Consider the following 21522-nt stretch of genomic DNA (forward strand, 5'->3'; position numbering starts at 1 on the left):
TACTGTTTTCAGGAGTACATTTGCACTCAAGAGTACGAGTATATATATATATAGGAATGTCCAAATGATATAATAATATACAAATTCTAAAAAAGGTAAAAGAGCATAGGAAGAATAAATTTAATGTTTAAATACTATTAAAAAAATATTAAATAATTAATAATATATAAATAAAATATTATTTTATATTAATTTAAATATCGATAAATAAAATAATAAAAATTATTTTATTTTGTAAAATAACGCCGCGAAAAATGCGATTAGAGGGAAAATTTGGCGGTAAGAAATATACAGTAAAAGTATACTAAGAAAAGTAGGAAGGGAAAACCGCGGATTTTCAAGCAATCAGCCGTCAGAATTTTACTCACTCACTTACTAAATTTAAACCTACACGGGATAGAGAGAAATTTGGGGGATGAAGCGTCTTCTCGAGTTAATAAATAGAGAAAGAGACCCAAATTCTGGCACTCTGAAATTTACTCAGGCAATTAATTATATATCTACCTATATTACAAAAAGATATCGCCGCCAACGCCGCCGCTGTTCCAAGACTCTGAATATAGCCGCAAGTCAAGAGAAGGGGGGGGGTAGAAGAAAAGGGAGGGGGGGACTTGAGGCTATATCCAGAGTCTTGAAACGATCTTAACCTTTAAATTTAGGGTTGGGGGAGGGGAAAAGGAGGGGAAGAGAGGAGGGGGGATGGGAGTTGGCGCGCGAAGCCGCTGATCCAAGACTCTGAATATAGCCGCAAGTCAAGAGAAGGGGGTAGAAGAGAAGGGGGGGGACTTGCGGCTATATTCAGAGTCTTGAAACGTTCTTAACCTTTAAATTTAGGGTGGGGGAGGGGAACAAAGGAGGGGGGATGGGGGTTGGCGCGCGAAGCGCGCAGGGGGCATAGCCCCCTAGTATATATATATATATATATGTGCCATTCCAGGAGTTTTTTAGCACTTTTCGGAGTAACCTTTCCAAATTAAATGAAACATTTTTTTAATAATATTTATTAATATAAAGGTCCAAAAAAATCACTTTTTAAGTAAAAACAATTGTTTATTTAAAAAATACAACAATAAATAATGCAAAAAATTCACTTTTTTCCTGCAACTCCAAATAAATTGGTTTAAAGATCAAAATTTTCCTTATTTTTCAAGCTTTAATACCGCACAAGAAACATAGAGTCCGAGAAAATATTCAACTCACAATTTTTTAAACAATGTTTGTTTACTTTTTTGTATTTTATTTACTGTGAAACGTCTGCTAAACCTGCGCGCGACGTTTGGAAGTTGTCGCTTTCCTTATTGAGCAGAAGCTCATTACACTAGCGTAGTAAAAAACATGTTGTGCGAAAAGTGAGGTTATGTTGTCATTAAACGAAACGAAAAAATGTCTGGTTATCACATTAAATGGTTTTTAATTATCTACTTTGCAGTAAAAAATCATAAAAAACATTTTTGAAGGATGAAAAACCTCACTTTTCACACAACATGTTTTTTACTACGCTAGTGTAATGAGCTTCTGCTCAATAAGGAAAGCGACAACTTCCAAACGTCGCGCGCAGCTTTAGCAGACGTTTCACAGTAAATAAAATACAAAAAAGTAAACAAACATTGTTTAAAAAATTGTGAGTTGAATATTTTCTCGGACTCTATGTTTCTTGTGCGGTATTAAAGCTTGAAAAATAAGGAAAATTTTGATCTTTAAACCAATTTATTTGGGGTTGCAGGAAAAAAGTGAATTTTTTGCATTATTTATTGTTGTATTTTTTAAATAAACAATTGTTTTTACTTAAAAAGTGATTTTTTTGGACCTTTATATTAATAAATATTATTAAAAAAATGTTTCATTTAATTTGGAAAGGTTACTCCGAAAAGTGCTAAAAAACTCCTGGAATGGCACATATATATATATATATTAATATATCTCATTTGACAGATAGTTTTGTGAATCGTGATTTATTTCTTTTGTGATTGGATTTAACAAAATTAAAGTAAGTTGTAAAGAATAAAAAAACCAAGTGCTCAATTCAAATTTTTATTATTTAAAATATTAATTTTTTTTATTTTATAATCTTATATAATATTTGAGAGGTTGGTATAACAACCGTTCCAACTAATAATTATATAAGTAATTAATATTTTAAACATATCATAAATTCAATATTTAAAGTCAAGGTTAGGCAAGTAGATGAAATAAAAAGTGAATAATCACTTTGACATAAACTACAAAAAATTCTACAAGGTCAAGCCATGGTGAAAGACTTAAGGGGTTTCTAATAACTTGGAGTACCACCTTATTATCTGGATCCTTAAGTGGTAACAAAAGCAAATCGTAAGTCTCTTGAAGATACATATATCTCAAATTCATTGCAATAGGCGATCAATTTGTTAATGTGTAAGATTCAATTCATTATGAATCCTTGACCTCCAATTAATTAGTTAATTTAGGAAATAAATAATTTACTTAAATTATTTATTTAGTCTAATTTTCAGAGAAGTAAATGATTTTTTCATTTATTTGCTACAAGAGTTTGAGCATTTTATTATGTTATGAATTAAATAATATATTAAATAAATCAAGTTCTGGGGGAATTTGCTTATGATAGATTAATTAATTTAGGAAGTAGATAACTTGACCTTGGTAGCTGTTAGGAATTGACAAATTTCTTATATTTTGTTAAAATTTTATTTTATATTTTTTTTTATAAATAAACCTACAAGCAATTCTAAATTAAATTGAGAAAAACAAATTTGTTAGCGAAAAATTTAACAAAAAGGTGTAAAATTTAAATTAATTTATTTAATTTCATTCAGAACGAACTCACAATTTATTATTCAGACCTAAATAATTAATAACTACATCATATGATTGATTGTATATTTTCTTTCTTTATTATTAATTAATATTTATTTTTTTGTAAAGTAAAAATATTCAACTTCGAAACGATATATGACATCTATTCATTTATAAAAGTAGAAGTGAATAAGAAAATAAACAGCTGATCTACCGAATAATTATGGGAAAGATTCTTCTAATATAATGTCCCTTTAAATTTAGACAATAGTCATTCTTTCTTTTGTATAAACTTACGTAATGTGGGTGATTACTATCTAAACATTTATGTTTACGGTCATTCAACCAAATTTTTGAACTTATTAATTTCTCAGAACCGAACTAAATCAAGGCTAAAATTGATAAGAAAGTAAATATAAACACGTATAATAGTATATATCACCGGTGTGAGAGTTAATAATGCTTCAGTATACTAAGGTTTTTAGGGTTGCTGATTACGAATGTAATATCATTTATTCAAAATTCAAAATGGCGGATTGAAATTATTAAAAATGTGCGGATTCGATTGAAAGTGGTTACTCGGGGATTTTTGGGGTCGCTGATTGCGAATTTAAACACAGATTTTCAATATTATAAATGTCGGCTTCAATATGATGGAAAAATGGATCAAAATTGGCAGAATTTAAAATCCGCCATATTGGATCCGCCATTTTGAATTTTTAAAAACTGATGTCAGATTCGGAATCAGCGACCCCAAAAACCCCCGAGTAACCACTTTCAATCGAATCCGCGTATTTTTAATAATTTCAATCTGACATATTGGATCCGCCTTTTTGAATTTTGAAAAAATTGATGTCAGATTTGGAATTAGCGACACCGAAAACCCCCGAGTAACCAGTTTGAGAAATATTTAAGATTTTTTTAATCACTTTTTATAAGTTGCGCATATATGCGTCAAGTGCACTCTTGTCCAATTTTAGTCTTGCGCATATATGCGTCAGCGAAAGGCAACGGGTTAATTAAGATTAAAATTATAATTAAGCTTGCTCTAACTCTTGTTGTATGGCAAATTGGGAAACACTTGATATTAAAAGAACTTATATGTATGTATATATAAAAGTCTCAAGGATTATGTTCGATTAGTTAACTTGTTTTGTTGTTCTCCAGTGACACATCAACGCTACTCACAAATTAACTCACAGTCAAAAGTTTCAAATGCTTCAAGGTTACGTTCTACTTTTCCATTTAAAATTGCAAACAATGCATATTTAAAAATTGAAAATAGCCGTAACAAAAAAAGAATTATTTAAAATAGAAAATAAAAATGTTTTAAAAATAAAAAACAAATATTGTTATGGTAGCGCTATTTTTTAATTTGTAAAATATTCATTTAGAAATATAAAAAATTTGACACCTAGCTATAATTTTGGGACGCATGAATCGAGGCATGAATATGTTCTAAAAATCATTAGTCAGAATTTACATTTTATTGAATTTCATTTATCATAATTAGTTTGGTGCCGAATTTTTGCCGAATTTTTATTTGCACGAATTTTCATTTAACATAATAGGCATTTTACAGAAATTTTATTCTGTAGAATTTCATTGCTTAGAATTTTCTTTTAAATGAATGAATTCATGCATTCCGTAATTTTAGTGAGACATTTTGGCAACAATAATATTATTATATAATTCGCTTTTAAACATTAGAAAAAAAATTATAAAGACGAAAAAAAAGTAAGACGTGTATGTCGACTTGAAATTTAAATTGTGTATACAATTAGACATAGGGTGAATGGGAAAAATTCCTTTTTGGTGTGCATTGTGAGGAATTAACGAGAAAACAAAAAGTAGATTTATATTAAAAAAGTAATCATTAAAGAATTATATTTTTGTTATATTTGACATAAACCCTCCTTTTCCATTCGTAAAAAATAATCATCTCATGTTCGTTTAAAATAATAAAATTTTATTAATTGACGATATGAAATTAACTGGCGCCGATAAAGTCTTGTTAAATTATTAAACTTTTTTTAAATATTAATTTTACATTGAATTTTGAAACCAGCTGCGCGTGGCGTGGAATGTTGAAAGTCAAATTAAGATAAAAAATATTCCTGTTTCAGTTAAATTTATTAAAATTTAAAATTTATCCTTACATTAAATTTGATAAATTGAATTTATTTCAAAAAATGACAATAGGAAAATTATATATAATTTTATTGCAATTATATAATTATTACGTGGATTTTTGGCATTTTGTACAATAGAAAAATTATAAATGCTTGCAAAGAGAAAGATCAAGTGCCCTTATATGTATATATAGAGTAATGTAAAAAAGAAGAGTGCCAACTTTAAGTTCTCTTCAAAGAAAGATTTAAAGAAAGAAGTGTGGTGATGTACTAAAAGTGCAGTTTGACATTTCAGAATCAAAAACAGCGTTTCTATTGTTATGCACGATGTAATACTTTCAATCAAAAATCCAATTTTAACATTTTCAAGACAATACATTTCTCAGCAAAATTTTATATCCTACTTTGTCTGCATACTCTTATTTGTGACTTTAAAACATTTCTGACCCTCTGTACAGAAATTGCCCCACATTTTCATATAAATAAATAATAATTTTTTTATTATAGAGGTTTGACTCTTTAAAACCGTTTTATTAAGAAGAATTTGGTTTTGTGGAGAAATAATAGAAAGAAAAAAATAGGTTAAAACATTTTTTTTAAATTATTGAATCGAACGTTAAACGTTTGCAAAATAAGAGAATAACGTTAAGCAAAACACCTTTAGAATTAAAAAAAAGGTTAATATATCACAAATTTTACATAGTAAGTAGTAGAAAATCGTTTTGTCAGACGTGATATATTCTTAAGTGGAAATAGTTTTATCGCGTCAGACAAATTCACTTCTAAAGTAGAAAAAGTCCTTCATGCCAGACTGATTTATCATTTTATGTAGAAAACGAATTGGATGCAATAATATAAATTTCTTTTGCATAAAAAATAAATTCTTTTGCACTAAAAAAGAAAAATTTGATTAAACTACGTAATTTGTTACTTCGACTATAATCATAAAATTTTTTATTTCAATCAAATAATTACTTTTTGAGACTGCAAATAGAGATATTGCAAATACATAAATAATTAATTTGAATGCAGTTTATTTGTTTCTAATAAATATTTATTTAATACTAAAGTAATCGTTTATTTGAATGAAGTAAATTATTTTTCATTTTTCAAGTCATAAATAAAACAAAATAATTCCCTAATTTAAATATTATTCACAAAATTTTTAAGTTTATATTATCTGAATCTATGAATATAAACTGGAAGTATTACACAAACGACTCTAAGCATGCAAATTTTATCCATTTTTAATATTTTGAAACTTTTCTAGTTACAAAGAACTTGTTTTCTTTTTTTTTTTTTAATAAAAAAAATCTCAGAGTGTCCATGTCTGTATTCTATTTAACGTTTCTATAAATTCTAAACATAGTTTTCTTTCTGTTTTCCACAAAAACCATAATGCGTCCATTTTTAATTCGCTATAATATATAGTTGGAAAGAAAACTATATATGTTTATACATATAAACACAGACCACGCAAAGTTTCCGGGATGTTGGTAATAGCCACTGTTACTTCCGCTACTTTTGAAATTTCATTTTCTCCGACTTATACGAAGTGTATACACAACTCGCTTCCGCCCCATTATTTGCCCATGTGCTTCATGAAAACAAGTTATACAAGGAATAAGACGTGCTAAGCGCCTTATATACATTTTATATGATACGGAAAAATAAAAATAAAAATAGACAATGCACAATTTCTTGTAATGACTTTCATACATATTAATATCCTCGCTTATCGTTATATATATATATATACATATTTATATAAGCAAGCAAATTAAATGAAAACATTTACTTTATGTTTTGACATTTATTTAAAAAAAATTTTAAGTTGCAAATTTTATATATTTTGCCATTCAAAATGACAAAACACATTTACGAATTAAAAGTGAATTAGCAAAATTATTTTCTTTACATGTTGAATGAGAATTGTGCTAATTCTATTTAAAACAATATGAGGATAATTATAATTTAAAAAAATAGATTTTGTATGAAATAAAAAATAATTGTTTATTTTTAAATAATGTTTTTTCATTAGAAAAAAATTAGATAAATAGTAACTAAATAAAAAAGTAAATGTTTATAATTTTACATAGGAAAAATCAGCTCAGGAACTATATTGTTACTTTACAGCAACAATAGACCGCGGAGAGGGGTGATAAGAATAAACACCATTAATTACATCAAATTTATAACAATTACAATATTAAATTATAATGATAATTTTCCTTCACAATTATATATTAGAATGTGAAAATTTTGATGCACGGAAGGTATTTTAAATAACACAAGTTTTATGTCATTTTTTAATTTATTGCTAAGCAACGTTTCGATGACATGGTTTTGTCATCCTCTTCAGGCTGATAAAGAAATTTATACACCAATTAAAATAAAAATAAAAAATAAAAAACAACTAAGATACACAAAAACACAGTATTCACAATAAATTAAATAAATAAGTCAATTACCAAGTATAAAATTAAAATTACATTTTTTTGTAATTAGTCAAATGAATATGAAATTTTGTGTCTTATCATGGCAAGCGAATTTTCGAAACTAACAATAAATATTATAAGTTTGATGCGAATAGTGACGATGACAGGGTGAATGAACTCAAATATAAACAATGCGACAAATAAAAGTGAAGACAAGTCATGAATCTAATTACAAAATAAATAATAAATTACAATATTTATTCATATGCATTTCAAAATTTAGAAAAAGTCAAAAATTGTCAGAATCGATTGTCAGATCGATTTGAAAGGAAACAACCCTTAATAAATTTATTGGAACTCATCGTCCGAATTTACATGAATGACGATGACTATCATCACGTCTTCTGAATTTTACACTTTAAATTTTGAAATATTTCACCAAAAGATAATGACACTAACTCGACGAACACCAGAATGAGAATGAGAGTAAAATGGCCGACGAGTCAAACTTAAAAGCGTCGCTAAGCAGCGACCTCTCTCTTCTCGGTGTCATTTAGATTAATTAATATTCAATACAATATTCGCAATCGATAATTGATACACTGCTGTCGGTAACGCAGATTCCTGAACTATCCAATGTTGAATTGATTGATGTGAGAAGTCGATAGGAAAATGTCTGCCAGAAGTATATTGACCTAACCAAACAATTTTGTTGCAAATACTAAATTTTTTTTCTCAGTGTAGCATCAATTTTACGATCGATAAGCATGAAATTGTTTAAATAAGTAAAAGAATTTTGAAAAGTTTGCATCAAAACCTAACGAACCATGTAAATATTTGAAAAATTAATTTTTCTTTAATTTAAATTTAATATCCTTACCCTTAGTTATTTGTAGGAATTGAGTAATTGTTAATTTTAAAAAGAAAAATCATTTCTTGAAAAACATTCTTTAATATATATATATATATATATATATATATGGTTTTAGTAAAAAAAAGAATGAATTGAAAAAGAAAAATTTTCACAAAACCTTAGTAAATAATGAAAATTCTTAAGGAGAAGGTTAAAGAGCGAAAGAAAAACGTACAAGATAAGATGAGGAATATCGACGGCAAACACTCAAGTGGAATGTATTTCATTTTGACAATAGATAATTAAAAATTGCAATTTCATAAAACCTTCATCTTTGTATTTTATTGAAATTTTTTTTCTTCTATTTTTAATATAAAAATTGCTATGAAAGACAATCTTACTCAAGTGGAAATTAAATTTACTTTTTATTTAAAATCTAATCCAATATATCATAAAATGCGTAAAATTGTTGTGAATTTAAAAATAAATAATAAAGAGGAAAATTTTAAATGTAAATATATAATGTTAAATATTATTTTATGAAAAGTTCGCTTCAATACTTTTTTATATTAAAATTACAAAAGTGGTTAGAATATAATTTTATTTCATCAGAAAGCGTTAAATTTCAATTTTTAGAGTGAATTAGTTCTATTGACAAAAATGTATTATGTGTATGCGTTAATGTTTATTATTTGGACAAAAGGTTAAATCGGATAAGTCAAATGGAAAGAACGATTATCGGAATTTGCTTCGTTTACCAATTCTATAGAGTATATATATATATTGCTTTCTACTCTCAAAATACAGTATCGATTGTCGACATTGTATGTATATATATAGTATCAAGAAGTCCATATTCAACTTCCTGAGCTCGATTAAACTACTTTAATATATATCTATATGTATACATGTGATGCATCATACGTTCCCTAGCTCCAAAAACGTCTGGACAATTATTTATCGCCACCAAGGAAGAAGTCTTACTAGGGTAGAATCGCGAAAATCTCCCATCAACATATCGATGATTCTCAACACTCTTATACAATCTATTTTATACATATATTGTTTTTCTGTAATATTTTTCTCAAATTACCTCTTAAATTCTCTTTTTCTCACTATTCGCGTATTTTGCATACTTAGTAGTCAATTTTTCAAAACAAATGTTTTTCAAGGTATGAACTGAATTCTCAACTATTATACCATATATATATATATATATATATATATATATATATATATATAGATGATATGAAAATTAAATTCAGTGAATGATATGCAGATTTACGTTTAATTAAATGGCAATTAATTTCCCAAGTATCTTCAATAGAAGGAACTTAGCAGAAAAAGATTTTTAAAAAATGTTCTTCTTAAATTAAATTAACTGTTGCGATAAGTTTGACTTGTTAAAAGAGAAAGAAACTTTTTTTCTTATCCATTAAAAATAAAATCCGTTTAATCGATTTAGTTTGTCAATATGTTTAACTTTTATCTTCCTATATTACAAAAAGATATCGCCGCCGCCGCTGTTTCAAGAATTCTTAACCTAGGAGGGGGGGAGTCCCCCCTCCTAAATTTTGAGGTTATGTTCGTTTCAAGACTCTGAATATAGCCGCAAGTCCCCCCTCCCTCCTCTAATTTCCCCTCCTCCGCCAAAATGGCCTAAATTTTGAGGTTATGTTTGTTTTAAGACCCTAATTAAGCAATAAGTCCTTCCCCCTTCCCTCATCTCTCTCTGTATTTCCCGCCAAAAATGACATAAATTTTAAGGTTATGTAAATTTCAAGACTTTCAATATAGCCGCAAGTGGAGGTGGAGTTCCCGCCAAAAATGACTTGAATTTAAAGGTTATGTTCGTTTCAAGACTTTTTAATAATTTATTGGTTTTTAGGCAATGTCGATTTTAATTTATTTAATTATTTATTTATTATTAATTTAATTAATTTATTAATTAAAATTTAATAATTTTAATTTTAATAATATTTATTCAGATTTCAATGAATTTGTAATAATAATTCTTTGAAATAGGTGGTTCATTTGGAAAAATAAGATCAATGGAAAATTAAAAACAAGCATTGGACGTATTTCACAAATCAATAGTTTTTGATATCATTTTGTTTGCTATTTTATCTTTTCATGATTCTAATTGAAAATATTGATAATTTTTTTGATGTAAAATTTATCTTCCCTATCATTAATTAAAGTTTCCAATATATTTTCTCTAAAAGAGTCACTATTTTTTATTTCAGACAGTTTTTCACTAACCTATCCAAATTAATTAAAAGCGAGAGAAATAAATTTTTTGATTTTATCATATATATATATATATATATATATAACTAAAATCAAAAAATTTATTTCTCTCGCTTTTAATTAATTCGGATAGGTTAGTGAAAAACTGTCTGAAATAATATATATATAATAGGGGGGTTCTGCCCCCCTGCGCGCTTCGCGCGCCAACCCCCTGTTTTTTATTGTTTTTGTAGATGTTTGAGTTAATGTTTGGCCAACTTCTGGAATTTAAAACTATTATTAATATTTTATTATTTATTTGTTTAAATGTTATATACGATTTTTATTAACAATAATTTTTATTATTTTCAATTTAAAAACAAAATTTATCTAATTTGTTAATTTTTCCAGCTAAAATTTGACATATATTTAAGGTTATTTTCGTTTTTTGGTCATTTTCCTTCAAAGTCATTTTCCTTCATATGAGATGTAAATATAACATTTTATTTAAAAATTCCTTGCGTTATCATCGTTTGATGAGAAATTCTAGACGACATTGCATATCTAACGATATTTGTGGTTCTCAGTATCCTTCTCAAGAAAATTAATTATTCTTTCTCACTGTGAAATATATCTCTTTATGCAATCTGTTTTTGGCTAAAACAGATTTTATAAAGAGTTACGACATTTAAATTTTACTAGAATCATTGTATTTTTTTTTTTTTATATTAATTTCATGCGGATGTTGAAAATAATTTTTCCAGTTCAATAAACAAATGCAAATATCTATATACATATCTAAGAAAATATAATTCTATTTAAATAACGAAAAATAATAATTATAAGATATATTTAATTATCTTTATTTAGACCCAATGATACATTCACAAAAAGGGTATGCAAAAAAAAATAATAAATACAAATAAAAAATGTGTTGGAGAGAGATAGGAATATTTATTTTATTAATATCTGTCCTTTCAATGAGCACCAGCGCAAGAGAGACACCTACTGGTGTTAATATCGTTTTCTCTTTCCATCAAAAACAGACTCTTTTATTCAGACCATCTCTACTCTTTTTATATTATCTCTATGGTATTTTTAAGCACTCTAAACCTCAACCATTTTCGATGACATTAAAACAAATTTTTTTTTTTTAATTGTTGACTTTAAGATAGAAAAAATATTTTTCCAAAATGACTCATGGCCAATCATTTCCACCAGACGAAATAAACATCTTGGGTACCGCGAATTATTCATTTTACAAATTTTTTTTAGCCAAGAAAGAGTTCTTCTAAAAATAATAAGAACTAGCGGGTAATTATAATATAAATCTGCTAATTATAATTATTTTTCAATATTTTAAATTAAAATATTTCTAGACATAAAAGTTATTAAAAAATAATTTAAACATTTTACAGTATAAAATAAAATTGTGAAATATAATTTAAAAAAAAGTTCTCAATATTAAAATTTTAATTAATTCTCGAACGAGTTTATTTAAAAAATTTTGTTTTTTTTTTGCAAATCAAAATTGAAATTAACATTTAAGGCTGTCTCTCTTTTTCTCTCAATTATTATTTCGTGCTTTAAAATCAAGATAAAAATAATTTGAATAATTCTAAAATCTACCGACTTCCTCACATTCCTGAGAAGATAAGGTTGGTAACAATAAAGGAATTTCATAGCAATTTTATTTTTTTTTTTCATTTCTTATCAGTCTTTGTCTAATATTTGCTAGGGGAAATGCATTGCAAAACGTATTGAAAACGAGAATATGGTAAATGTATATATATCAGAGAATGTAGCTTTATTGATTCTCACATATATATATAGTTTCATCTCTGGTTTTGTGGTTCCATTTGTCGTTAAATCTATGAAAACTGATTCTTTATTTTTCTGTAAAAAATTTCCTCAATCTTCCAGACTATTTCCGGTGCAATATGTGTATATGATGTTGTCGTCAAATCACGGTAAAAGGTCAAGGAAAAAAAGATATTAAAAAATTGGATATATATTTGTCGGCGGCTCTAACATATCCGCAAAAGGATATAAATTTTCTCTTTCTCTCTTTGAGCGCATTTTTTGTGTACTTATATAGACATATGTATCAGAGGTTTCTTTTTTTTTTTTTCATGATAGTTACAGAAAATTAAGGGCAGTGAACTTTTGACTCTAAAAGTCTTCAACAAAATTCGTTCAAAGTTAAAGTCGACCGTGTGCTTTTGATGTTAGTTTAAAGTTCCCATCTGCAAAGAGTTTAATCCCTACAGAGATTTCTTTATATACGCTTTAATACTGCGCTTTAGGAATTCTATCTTTATAGGATCAGCAAATACTTGAGGGTAAAATTCCAAAGCACTTTATTTTAGGTTTTTTCTTTATTTATTTTTTTTTCGCGTTCCGTAGGTATATATATATATATAGATCGTTTATTCGTAATAAATGTTTAAAATTTATGGTTTTAATTAAATCAAATGAAATTATGAGTTAAATTGTACGGAAACAGTTTAAACAAAATGTAAAGGATTATATGTCGGGGCTATGCTGATAATATTCAATTAAAACTTACAATAGCTGGATGTTTTGAATATGACTATGAAATGTGATTCAGGATTAAATTCCCCTTCTGTTAATCCGCTTAGTCAGAAACAATATTGATTTTTTGGTGCGAAGCAATCAATTTAGTTACCTCTCTATTGTACTTAATTGCCTGCAATATTATTCGACAGGAAAATAATTTAAGAATTTTTTTTTTTTTAAACTGAAATTTTTTTTATTAAAATTTAAATTTTAAACTGAAATTAAAAAATTAAAATTTAGGTACATTTTTTATAAAAAATCAATTCAAGATAGAGATTTGTAATTTCTATTGTTTATTCAATAGAATTTATTCTTTTTTTTTTTGTTTACAAATAACAATGAAATATAAAATTTGTGAATTGTAGAAGAGAACAAATTTTTCATTTGCAATCGAATGTTACGGATCAAGAGATACGTGAGTTTTTATAGAACAAACATGTCCCACGTGCAATTGATTATCAGTTGACAATTGTACATGTTTGAAATATGCAGAAATTTTTTTTTAACTTTTGCTCTATTTTTTTTTTTTATTTGAAAAAAACGTTTAATATTATTTATTTTAAAATAATTTTTTTTTTAAATTATCGATTTAATTTTCAATATTCTGCAATGAAATTCAAAATTATGTTCCAAGTAATTAAGTGCTTTAGAATGTTTCACATATCACAACTCAATCATAGTGCAAGAACATGTTTCTATCATATAGTGTAACGTAGTCTGACAATAACTGCACTATAATTGGTTATTATAGTGTTATTCAAAGACAAATACTAATACCCTTGTCTTGCTATCAGCAAACTCTCTCTATCTCAATGTCCCTCCCAGGACATAATCTGTAGAACAACACTTGTATCAAAGTTATAATCATCCTCCAGTGAATTATTAATTACCACGTTTAGCAAAATATTTGAATATCAAACTATATTTTCACACTATAATAAATATTTTTCTACCAATTAATTATTATTATTTTTACTATAAGATGAAAAAATGTTACATCATGCGGAAATATATATATTTTTTTAAAATTTTGTTTCTCTATTATCGATTTTTAAAAAATCCGCTTTTAACCATAAACCATGTTTCTTTCTTCTTTAGTTACTAATTATTTATTTTTTATTTTTTAAAAACGATAATTAAATCTAAAACAAAACAAATTCTAAATAGTTTAATGACTAGTTGATCCACCCCACTAGTTAAGAGTTACGGATTAGTTTATCTGTTGGATAGAATATTTTCGAGTTGATCCACCTCCGGATAGCGCTAACTGACAGATAAATTGCGACTTATCTGAAAGTTATCTATCGGCCAGATGAATTGACCAATAACAAATTTAATTGTCAGTTAAACGCAAAAGTGAGGTTTGTCAGCCAAATTTGAAGCGTGATAAATTTAAATGTATCAGTGTTTATATGTTTTGTGACAAAAAAAGGTGGAAAAAAACAACTTTATCTTCATTTAAAAATATTATTATTTGAAAATTAAGTATCCAAAAGAGCACAATAAAAAATGTATTTGAATCACTATGTCTCCGAATGTAACAACCTAAAACTATTATCTGACACTTAAACCTTCCAATAAACTTTCAGTTCTAATAATGTTAGTAACAAATTCTAAATAATTCAAATCTAATCCAGTTCAAAATCAGTTATCTCTTTTCCAAGTTCTAATCAAATTCAGATTTAATTTTCAAAAAAATAAGTCTAAAATAAATAATTCAATGATAAGATGATTAGATGATATAATACAAAGACATGAAAGTGCCCTCTTTTTAAAGAATTGACCATATGTATGTATATGTATTTTTCTGGCTTATATGCAGATGTTACTTATGTCTGGATACATCAACGTGTAATATACTGCAACAGACAATATTGTGCCGCTCCCACTTTTTAATGGCTCTACAATGACTGCACCGATTACAGAGAAATTTATAGGCATATAAATAATATCGTCCAGCACATCTGACGTGTAGCAAAAATACACAAAAATAGAAATACTGGTATACAGAACAAGGGATTTGAAGATTGGAAAATTGTTATGAAATTCAATGATAATTCTTAGTCGAAATTTATTGCTGTAATATAGGATATACATACTTTAACATGGCATTTTGTCGCGTACAAATAATTTAAAATAAAATAAATTATTAAAAATTCAATAAATAAATGACATTACAGTGGGAATCCACCCATACTGGCTGTAAAATGTTAAATTCATTTTCATTCATTTTATTTAAATAATTAAATTATCATATTAATAAACCAACTTGCCAAAGTCGTCAGATTAATTATTAAGATGTAATAAAATAAATATTGGTTCTGATTTGTCCTTTTTTTTTGTATGATAAATTCTTGCGAGGCATTGAGGATTTTCGACTGATAAAAAAGGCATTAAGGACAAAACTATCGTTAATTGAAATTAGAAGTCATCAAGGAAAGAGCTTCCTTGTGTATAAATTTGAATGTGAGTCCCGAATATTCAAAAACACCATGAAGACGAAAATGCTGTTTTGTTGACGATCTGGCAAAATACAGGCAGCCATTTTTCTATGAAATTCTCACATTAATCAATTCAACATCGGATAGTTCAGGAATCTGCGTTACCGACGGCCACGTATCGATTATCGATTGCGAATATTGTATTGAATAATAATTAATCAAAATCACACCGAGAAGAGAGGTCGCTGATTAGCGACGCTTTCGAGCTTGACTCGTCAGCCATTTATATCTCATTCTCATCCTGATGGTCGTCGAGTTAGTGTCATTCTCCTTTGGTGAAATATTTCAAAATTTAATGTGTAAAATTCAGACGAGGTAATGATAGTCGTCGTCATCCATGTAAATTCGGACGATGAGTCCCAATAAATTTATTAAGGGTCGTTTCCTTACGAATCGATCTCATTATTATAATAATTATAAATCCAAAAAATAAAATAAAATTTGAATCTTGTCTTTCGGCCTTCTGATAATTTTTGTCTTTTTCTAAATTTTGAAGTGAATATGAATAAATAGTGTAATTGTTGTAAATTTGATGTAATTAATGGTGTTTATTCTTAACACCACTCTCCGCGGTCTATTGTTGAAGTAAGGTAACAATAGAACTCCTGAGATTGTTTTTTCTAGATAAAATTATAAACTTTACTTTGTCGGGTTATTTAAATATTTTCTGGTTTAGATATTTTCCATAAAATAACTTTGCGTCTTGACAAAATTAATAATAAAACTAGTTTATATAACGTAGTTTAAATGTAAAATATAATAATAAAATAAAAATAAATCTTTAATCACCAAAAATCTACACATATAATAAATTAAACAAAATATATTTTGTCTCGGAATTGGTAAAAAAAACTGTAAAAATCAATTATAGATTTTATAAAAAATTTTAATTTGTATTACATTTCTTGCTTTTGACAAGATTCGATTGGAAAAAGAGTTGAAAGAACGATGACATGAAAAAGAAACATAAAATTTCTGATCATTTCTTGCAACCGAGTATCGACATTCCTTTCGCGGTCTTTTGTGAAAGATGCGGCATTGCAAAAGTCAAATCTTCTTTTTGAATTCTTCATTCAGAAAACATTTAATTGAATGCTTATAAATGCTCATGTATTTTAAATGAAACTAATCAAAAAAAAGTTTTAATCAAAATTTATAGTATAGCTCCACACGATGAATTTATTGTATACAAAAATACTTTTCCAATCAGAGAAATTTCTATAGAATTTTACTAGAATAATTTAATGGAATCATAAAAATTATTATCCGAAACTTATCTAGTTGTAATGTTAATTGAACTAATAAATTTATCACTTTTTTAAAATCACCGTTTAATATTTTTTTGTAGATATATATATATATATAAACAAATAAATGTTATCTGATTGTGAAGATATTATTTATTTCTAAATGTCTGACTTAACTTTTATATGTACTACTTAAAAGTCTTGATTTAACATCATTTCGCTACTTCAGTTGTGAATTTCGTCTAACTAAACGTTCAGGTAGTACTTAAAAAGTAAATTTGTCTGTTCTGACCTCGTTTTTAATTAAAAGTCATTAAAAGAGTTTTCATATAAATTTGAAATGTTAACGTTAAAGCAATTCGCAATTTCCCCAAACTTATACATTGGAAGATTAAATAAATTTTGGGTATAATTTAACTCAATAGAAATTTGAAAATTTACCCTCAATTTATTATTTGTAATTCTCAGGAATAATGAAATATTTGCTTTTATCTTCGTTATTGCGATTTGGTTAAATTTACATAATGATAAATTAATTTCTCAACAAAAGGAAATTGAAAAATATAATTGATAATAAGCAAGAAAAATTTGGCGCCAAATTCAGATATTCAATTTTCTTTAAAAGCTCTTCATTTTTTGTTTTTTTTTGAATATATCAAATTTTTAACACACTCACGTCCTGTTTCTTTTATTAAATTAATAAAAGTAATCTAATATTTGGAAAGAAGATAAAGTTATTTTACGAATTCTCAAGATTAATAAAATTTTTTTATAACTCTCCTCAAATATAATTGAATCCAACTTTTACTTAATTTTTTTAAACTTTTAATTTTTTTTTAATTTGTCATTAAATTTATGTCCGATAATGACAGGAAATTTGTTAGAATTTTTATTTAATAGAATTTTATAACCTATAGTTAAATGATATTCATCGAAAATTGATCTCCGTTCCTCACAGTTACACTTGCATTCTTTCGAGAACTTAAAAAACATTTGTTTTTAGATATTATTCGGGTTTGGAAAATATTCAACATTCTCATCTGAGCAAAAATCTTGATAATCGGAAATGGCAATCTCGTTTCCAGATAAGGTTGGAGACCATCATATAAGGACAAATGCGAATAAAATTTCAGAGAAGAAGAGTTCTGGAGTCTCTCCAGATCCTGACTGATTAAAAAATTTTCAAATTTTTTCAACAATTTATTTTTATTCATTTTTAAAACGTCAGCAGACAAGGAACTCCAGATCTGCTCCGTTCCTATATGCTATTAAAAAAATATGGTTTTAACTTGGTAAGCCCAATTATATCTCGCATCGACTTTCTTATTTCTATCAGCCAAAATTTTAATTCTCTCGAAACATATTCTTGGGTAACGCTCATCGTCCATGTTATATAATTTTTCCAGCCAGTTTAATACCATTTTAAAAATTCTTAACGAAATGTGTCGACTACCAGTCTCTACCCGAACCGCGTAATTTGGGGTATTTCGAGGGAGATTAAGAACTCGTTTGTAATATTCTAATTGTATTTTTTCTAAGTCCTCTAAATACCTAAGACCCCAGATTATGACTGCGTACAAAAGGGTGCTAGCAACAAAATTGTTTAAACAAACTTTTCTACTGGTTTCCAAGAATTCAGATTAAGATTGTTAATTAAGGGAATTGTAGTTCTCATCACCAATTTTGCCTTACTGATTGCCACCTGTGACGCATTCGAAAAGAGAGCAGATTCCGCAAAAGGGATTCCCAGATAGTTATATGAATTAACTATTTCAATTGTTTCATCCCCGTACTTTAAGGAAGGATATTTTTTTTGTATAACCATGCCCTCCCTTTTGAAAGATCACTACTTTAGTTTTATCTGTGTTAATTTTTAGTTTATTTTCCTGACAATATTCATGTAAAACTCTAATAATTTTAATCATTTCAATTATGATAATTAAACAATGAATATTCTTGAGACGTATCATAGCGTATATTAAATTAAAACAAAAATTAATTTAATTTTTTTAAAGCAAAAACTAACCAAGTGATTTTTTTCTGTTTTCAGATTTACGAATTAGTTGCTTAGGAAAGCGGTAGATTAACAGAAATGTGATTTATCGCCTCGTTGAGGATCAAAACATCTTGCACGAATGGATAGAAATCATCGTGCAGTGACGGAGGACAAGCATAATGGTAAACGAGAGCGTGGGCTACACGGATGAGCAACGATGGAATCAATCGGCTGGAGAGGAGTTACTAAACCTAGAAACCGAGTTCCTACCATCCTGGTCTGATCTCGTGCTTGCAGCTTTGTTCTCGATCCTCATTGTCGTCACCATTGTAAGCAAGTCCTTTAAACTTGACTGACTCATGTTATTGGCTCGTCTGTAGTTTACTATAGTTTATATACATATACACATAAGCGTCTACATAAATTAATTACATTGACCCGCCACGATAAATAGCGTCTTGGAAAACTTTGGCCCATGCCAAGAATTAACTCAGCGAGTAATGCGAGTTTATAATATCATCTTATCAAATAACAAAGATTTTAATTTGCTTTCACTTATGATTTTTTATTTCATTTTTAATATTCATTTAAAAATTTTATTTTTTTTTTTACTTTTTCTTGGCATTTATTTTATTTTTATTGCAATATATTTAATTAAGGAGGTTCTCTCCCTACATTGCTAGTCAAAACAATCACCATTTAAGTTTTCATTTCATTCACGTAGTACTAGCGTAACGCTTGGCAACGTTGGATTTATACTCCTCCCGTTCTGTTTCATGTCGTCTGCAAAGGTTTTTACATTTTTAAATTGTTTTCCATTTTTTGGAAAAAATCAGTCGAGGTTTACAAATAGTATACCTATTTCGTAAAATATTTAAATTGAATTTAAAAAAATTTATTTTACTTTTCAATTTTAATTAATTAAAATGAATTAAATTAATTTACTTTTTAATTTTAACCAATTAAAATTAATTTAATTTAAAACTAAAATAAAAAAGAATTTAAATTAATAATTAAATTTTTATTACATATTTTACTACCCACATAGCACGACTTCTTGCTGGGAGGTTACTGTAACGATATCTGTAGGGTTTGTAAGGTTACCGTGTAAGGTTACCGTGTAATCCTGCCGTAAACTTGAGGTCATCTTAAAACTTCCGCCTTACAGTAAGCTTACACAGTAAAGCTAAGGTAAGCTTACACAGTAAGGTCGTGGTAAGTTTACATGGTAAGGATGTGGTAAGCTTACACGGTAAGGTGGTTTTAAGCTTCCCGTAAGTTACTATAAGGTTGATGTAAGGTTACTGTAGACATAGAATGTTGTTAATAAATAAAATTTATTAATATTTATGCGCAGTAGTTTTCTATGGCACATACGGCGGCGCAGTAACTTTTATTTGACAAACCCTATTGGGGTTCATAAAGTACTTTACCAAATATATAATTTTTTCTGCAAAAAAATTTATAATATAATATATATTATAATATAATTATTTTTAATATATTTTCATATTACTTTATATTAACAGTAACCTTACAGCAACCTTACAGTAACCTTACGGGAAGCTTACAACAACCTTACCGTGTAAGCTTACCACATCCTTACCATGTAAACTTACCACGACCTTACTGTGTAAGCTTACCTTAGCTTTACTGTGTAAGCTTACTGTAAGGCGGAAGTTTTAAGATGACCTCAAGTTTACTGCAGACTTACACGGTAACCTTACAAACCCTACAGATATCCTTACAGTAACCTCACAGCAAGAAGTCGTGCTATATGGGTAAAAATTATAATTTTTTTATAAATTTTCCTGAAATGTGTAAGAAAATTATAACATTATTAAATTAATTTTATCAATATCATTTTTCAAAATTTTTAATAATAAATTTATTATTAAAGTAATATTTATTAATTATTATTTATTATTATGAATCTTTGATGAATATACTATTATATATTCGCTGCGGACACGGAAACACGGTGGCGCCTCTAGTGGCAATGAGGCGCAATTTTCGTAGGATACTTGTCAAATGTTTACATTAGAAAAAAGTGACATTTAATTGTTTCTGGCGATTAAATCTATTTGTGATATACTACAGCGACCAAATTTATAAACTATTAAGATGTACATGAAACATAAGTAACTTTTCGATTTGGAAAAAATATTTTAGGTTGCATTTTTTATGGAGGGTGGTGAAAATGGCTATTAACATAAACAAAAAATTATTTAAAATTAATTTAAAGTAATTTTGAAAGATCTAGTTATATGCACTTTTTGGAAAAAATTATTTTCAATTAAAATCTTTTATTAGATAATTATTTCTTTACAAATTTGAACTTCTTTCTGAACTGAAAAATTGCAGTGTTTATCGCAAACTTTAGAACCAAAAGTTTTTGTTATTTAGTGAAACAATTCTCTTCAATCGTAATTTTTTTAAAGTGTTAAAAATATGTTATAAAAAAATTAATTATGAAATAAAATTTGAATTGTTTACAATTTTTTAACACTTAAAAAAATATTTCGATTGTAAAGAAAGTTTCTCTAAATTTAAACTAATCATTTATAAAAAATAGATAAAAAATTCGATTTTTGTTTATTCTAAAAAAAATGGCAAATGTTAAAAAATAATTACTTAACATAATTTTATCCGAAATTTTTATAACTAAATCTTTAAAAATATGTTATAGGGTCATTTGGGGTAAATGTAAACGGATTTGCTTAGTTTCGATAATAACGTAAGTTTTTAATTTTAAA

At 27.1% G+C, this 21522-nt stretch overlaps 1 protein-coding gene across 2 annotated transcripts in view; it reads left to right on the top strand.

The window, feature by feature from the left end:
* LOC127283548 (tyramine receptor 1-like) overlaps positions 1-21522 on the top strand; it is a 241913-nt gene that overhangs the window by 189190 nt on the left and 31201 nt on the right. For both annotated transcript variants that reach the window (XM_051308502.1, XM_051308503.1), the window contains exon 3: positions 18821-19095. In XM_051308502.1, coding sequence (XP_051164459.1) covers positions 18946-19095 — 150 coding nt within the window. In that variant the 5' untranslated portion in view covers positions 18821-18945. The remainder of the gene's footprint in view (positions 1-18820; positions 19096-21522) is intronic.

This window comes from Leptopilina boulardi, unplaced genomic scaffold (genome assembly GCF_019393585.1).
Source record: "Leptopilina boulardi isolate dan_hultmark-lab unplaced genomic scaffold, ZJU_Lbou_2.1 LbouV2_310, whole genome shotgun sequence".
Classification (NCBI taxonomy): domain Eukaryota; kingdom Metazoa; phylum Arthropoda; class Insecta; order Hymenoptera; family Figitidae; genus Leptopilina; species Leptopilina boulardi.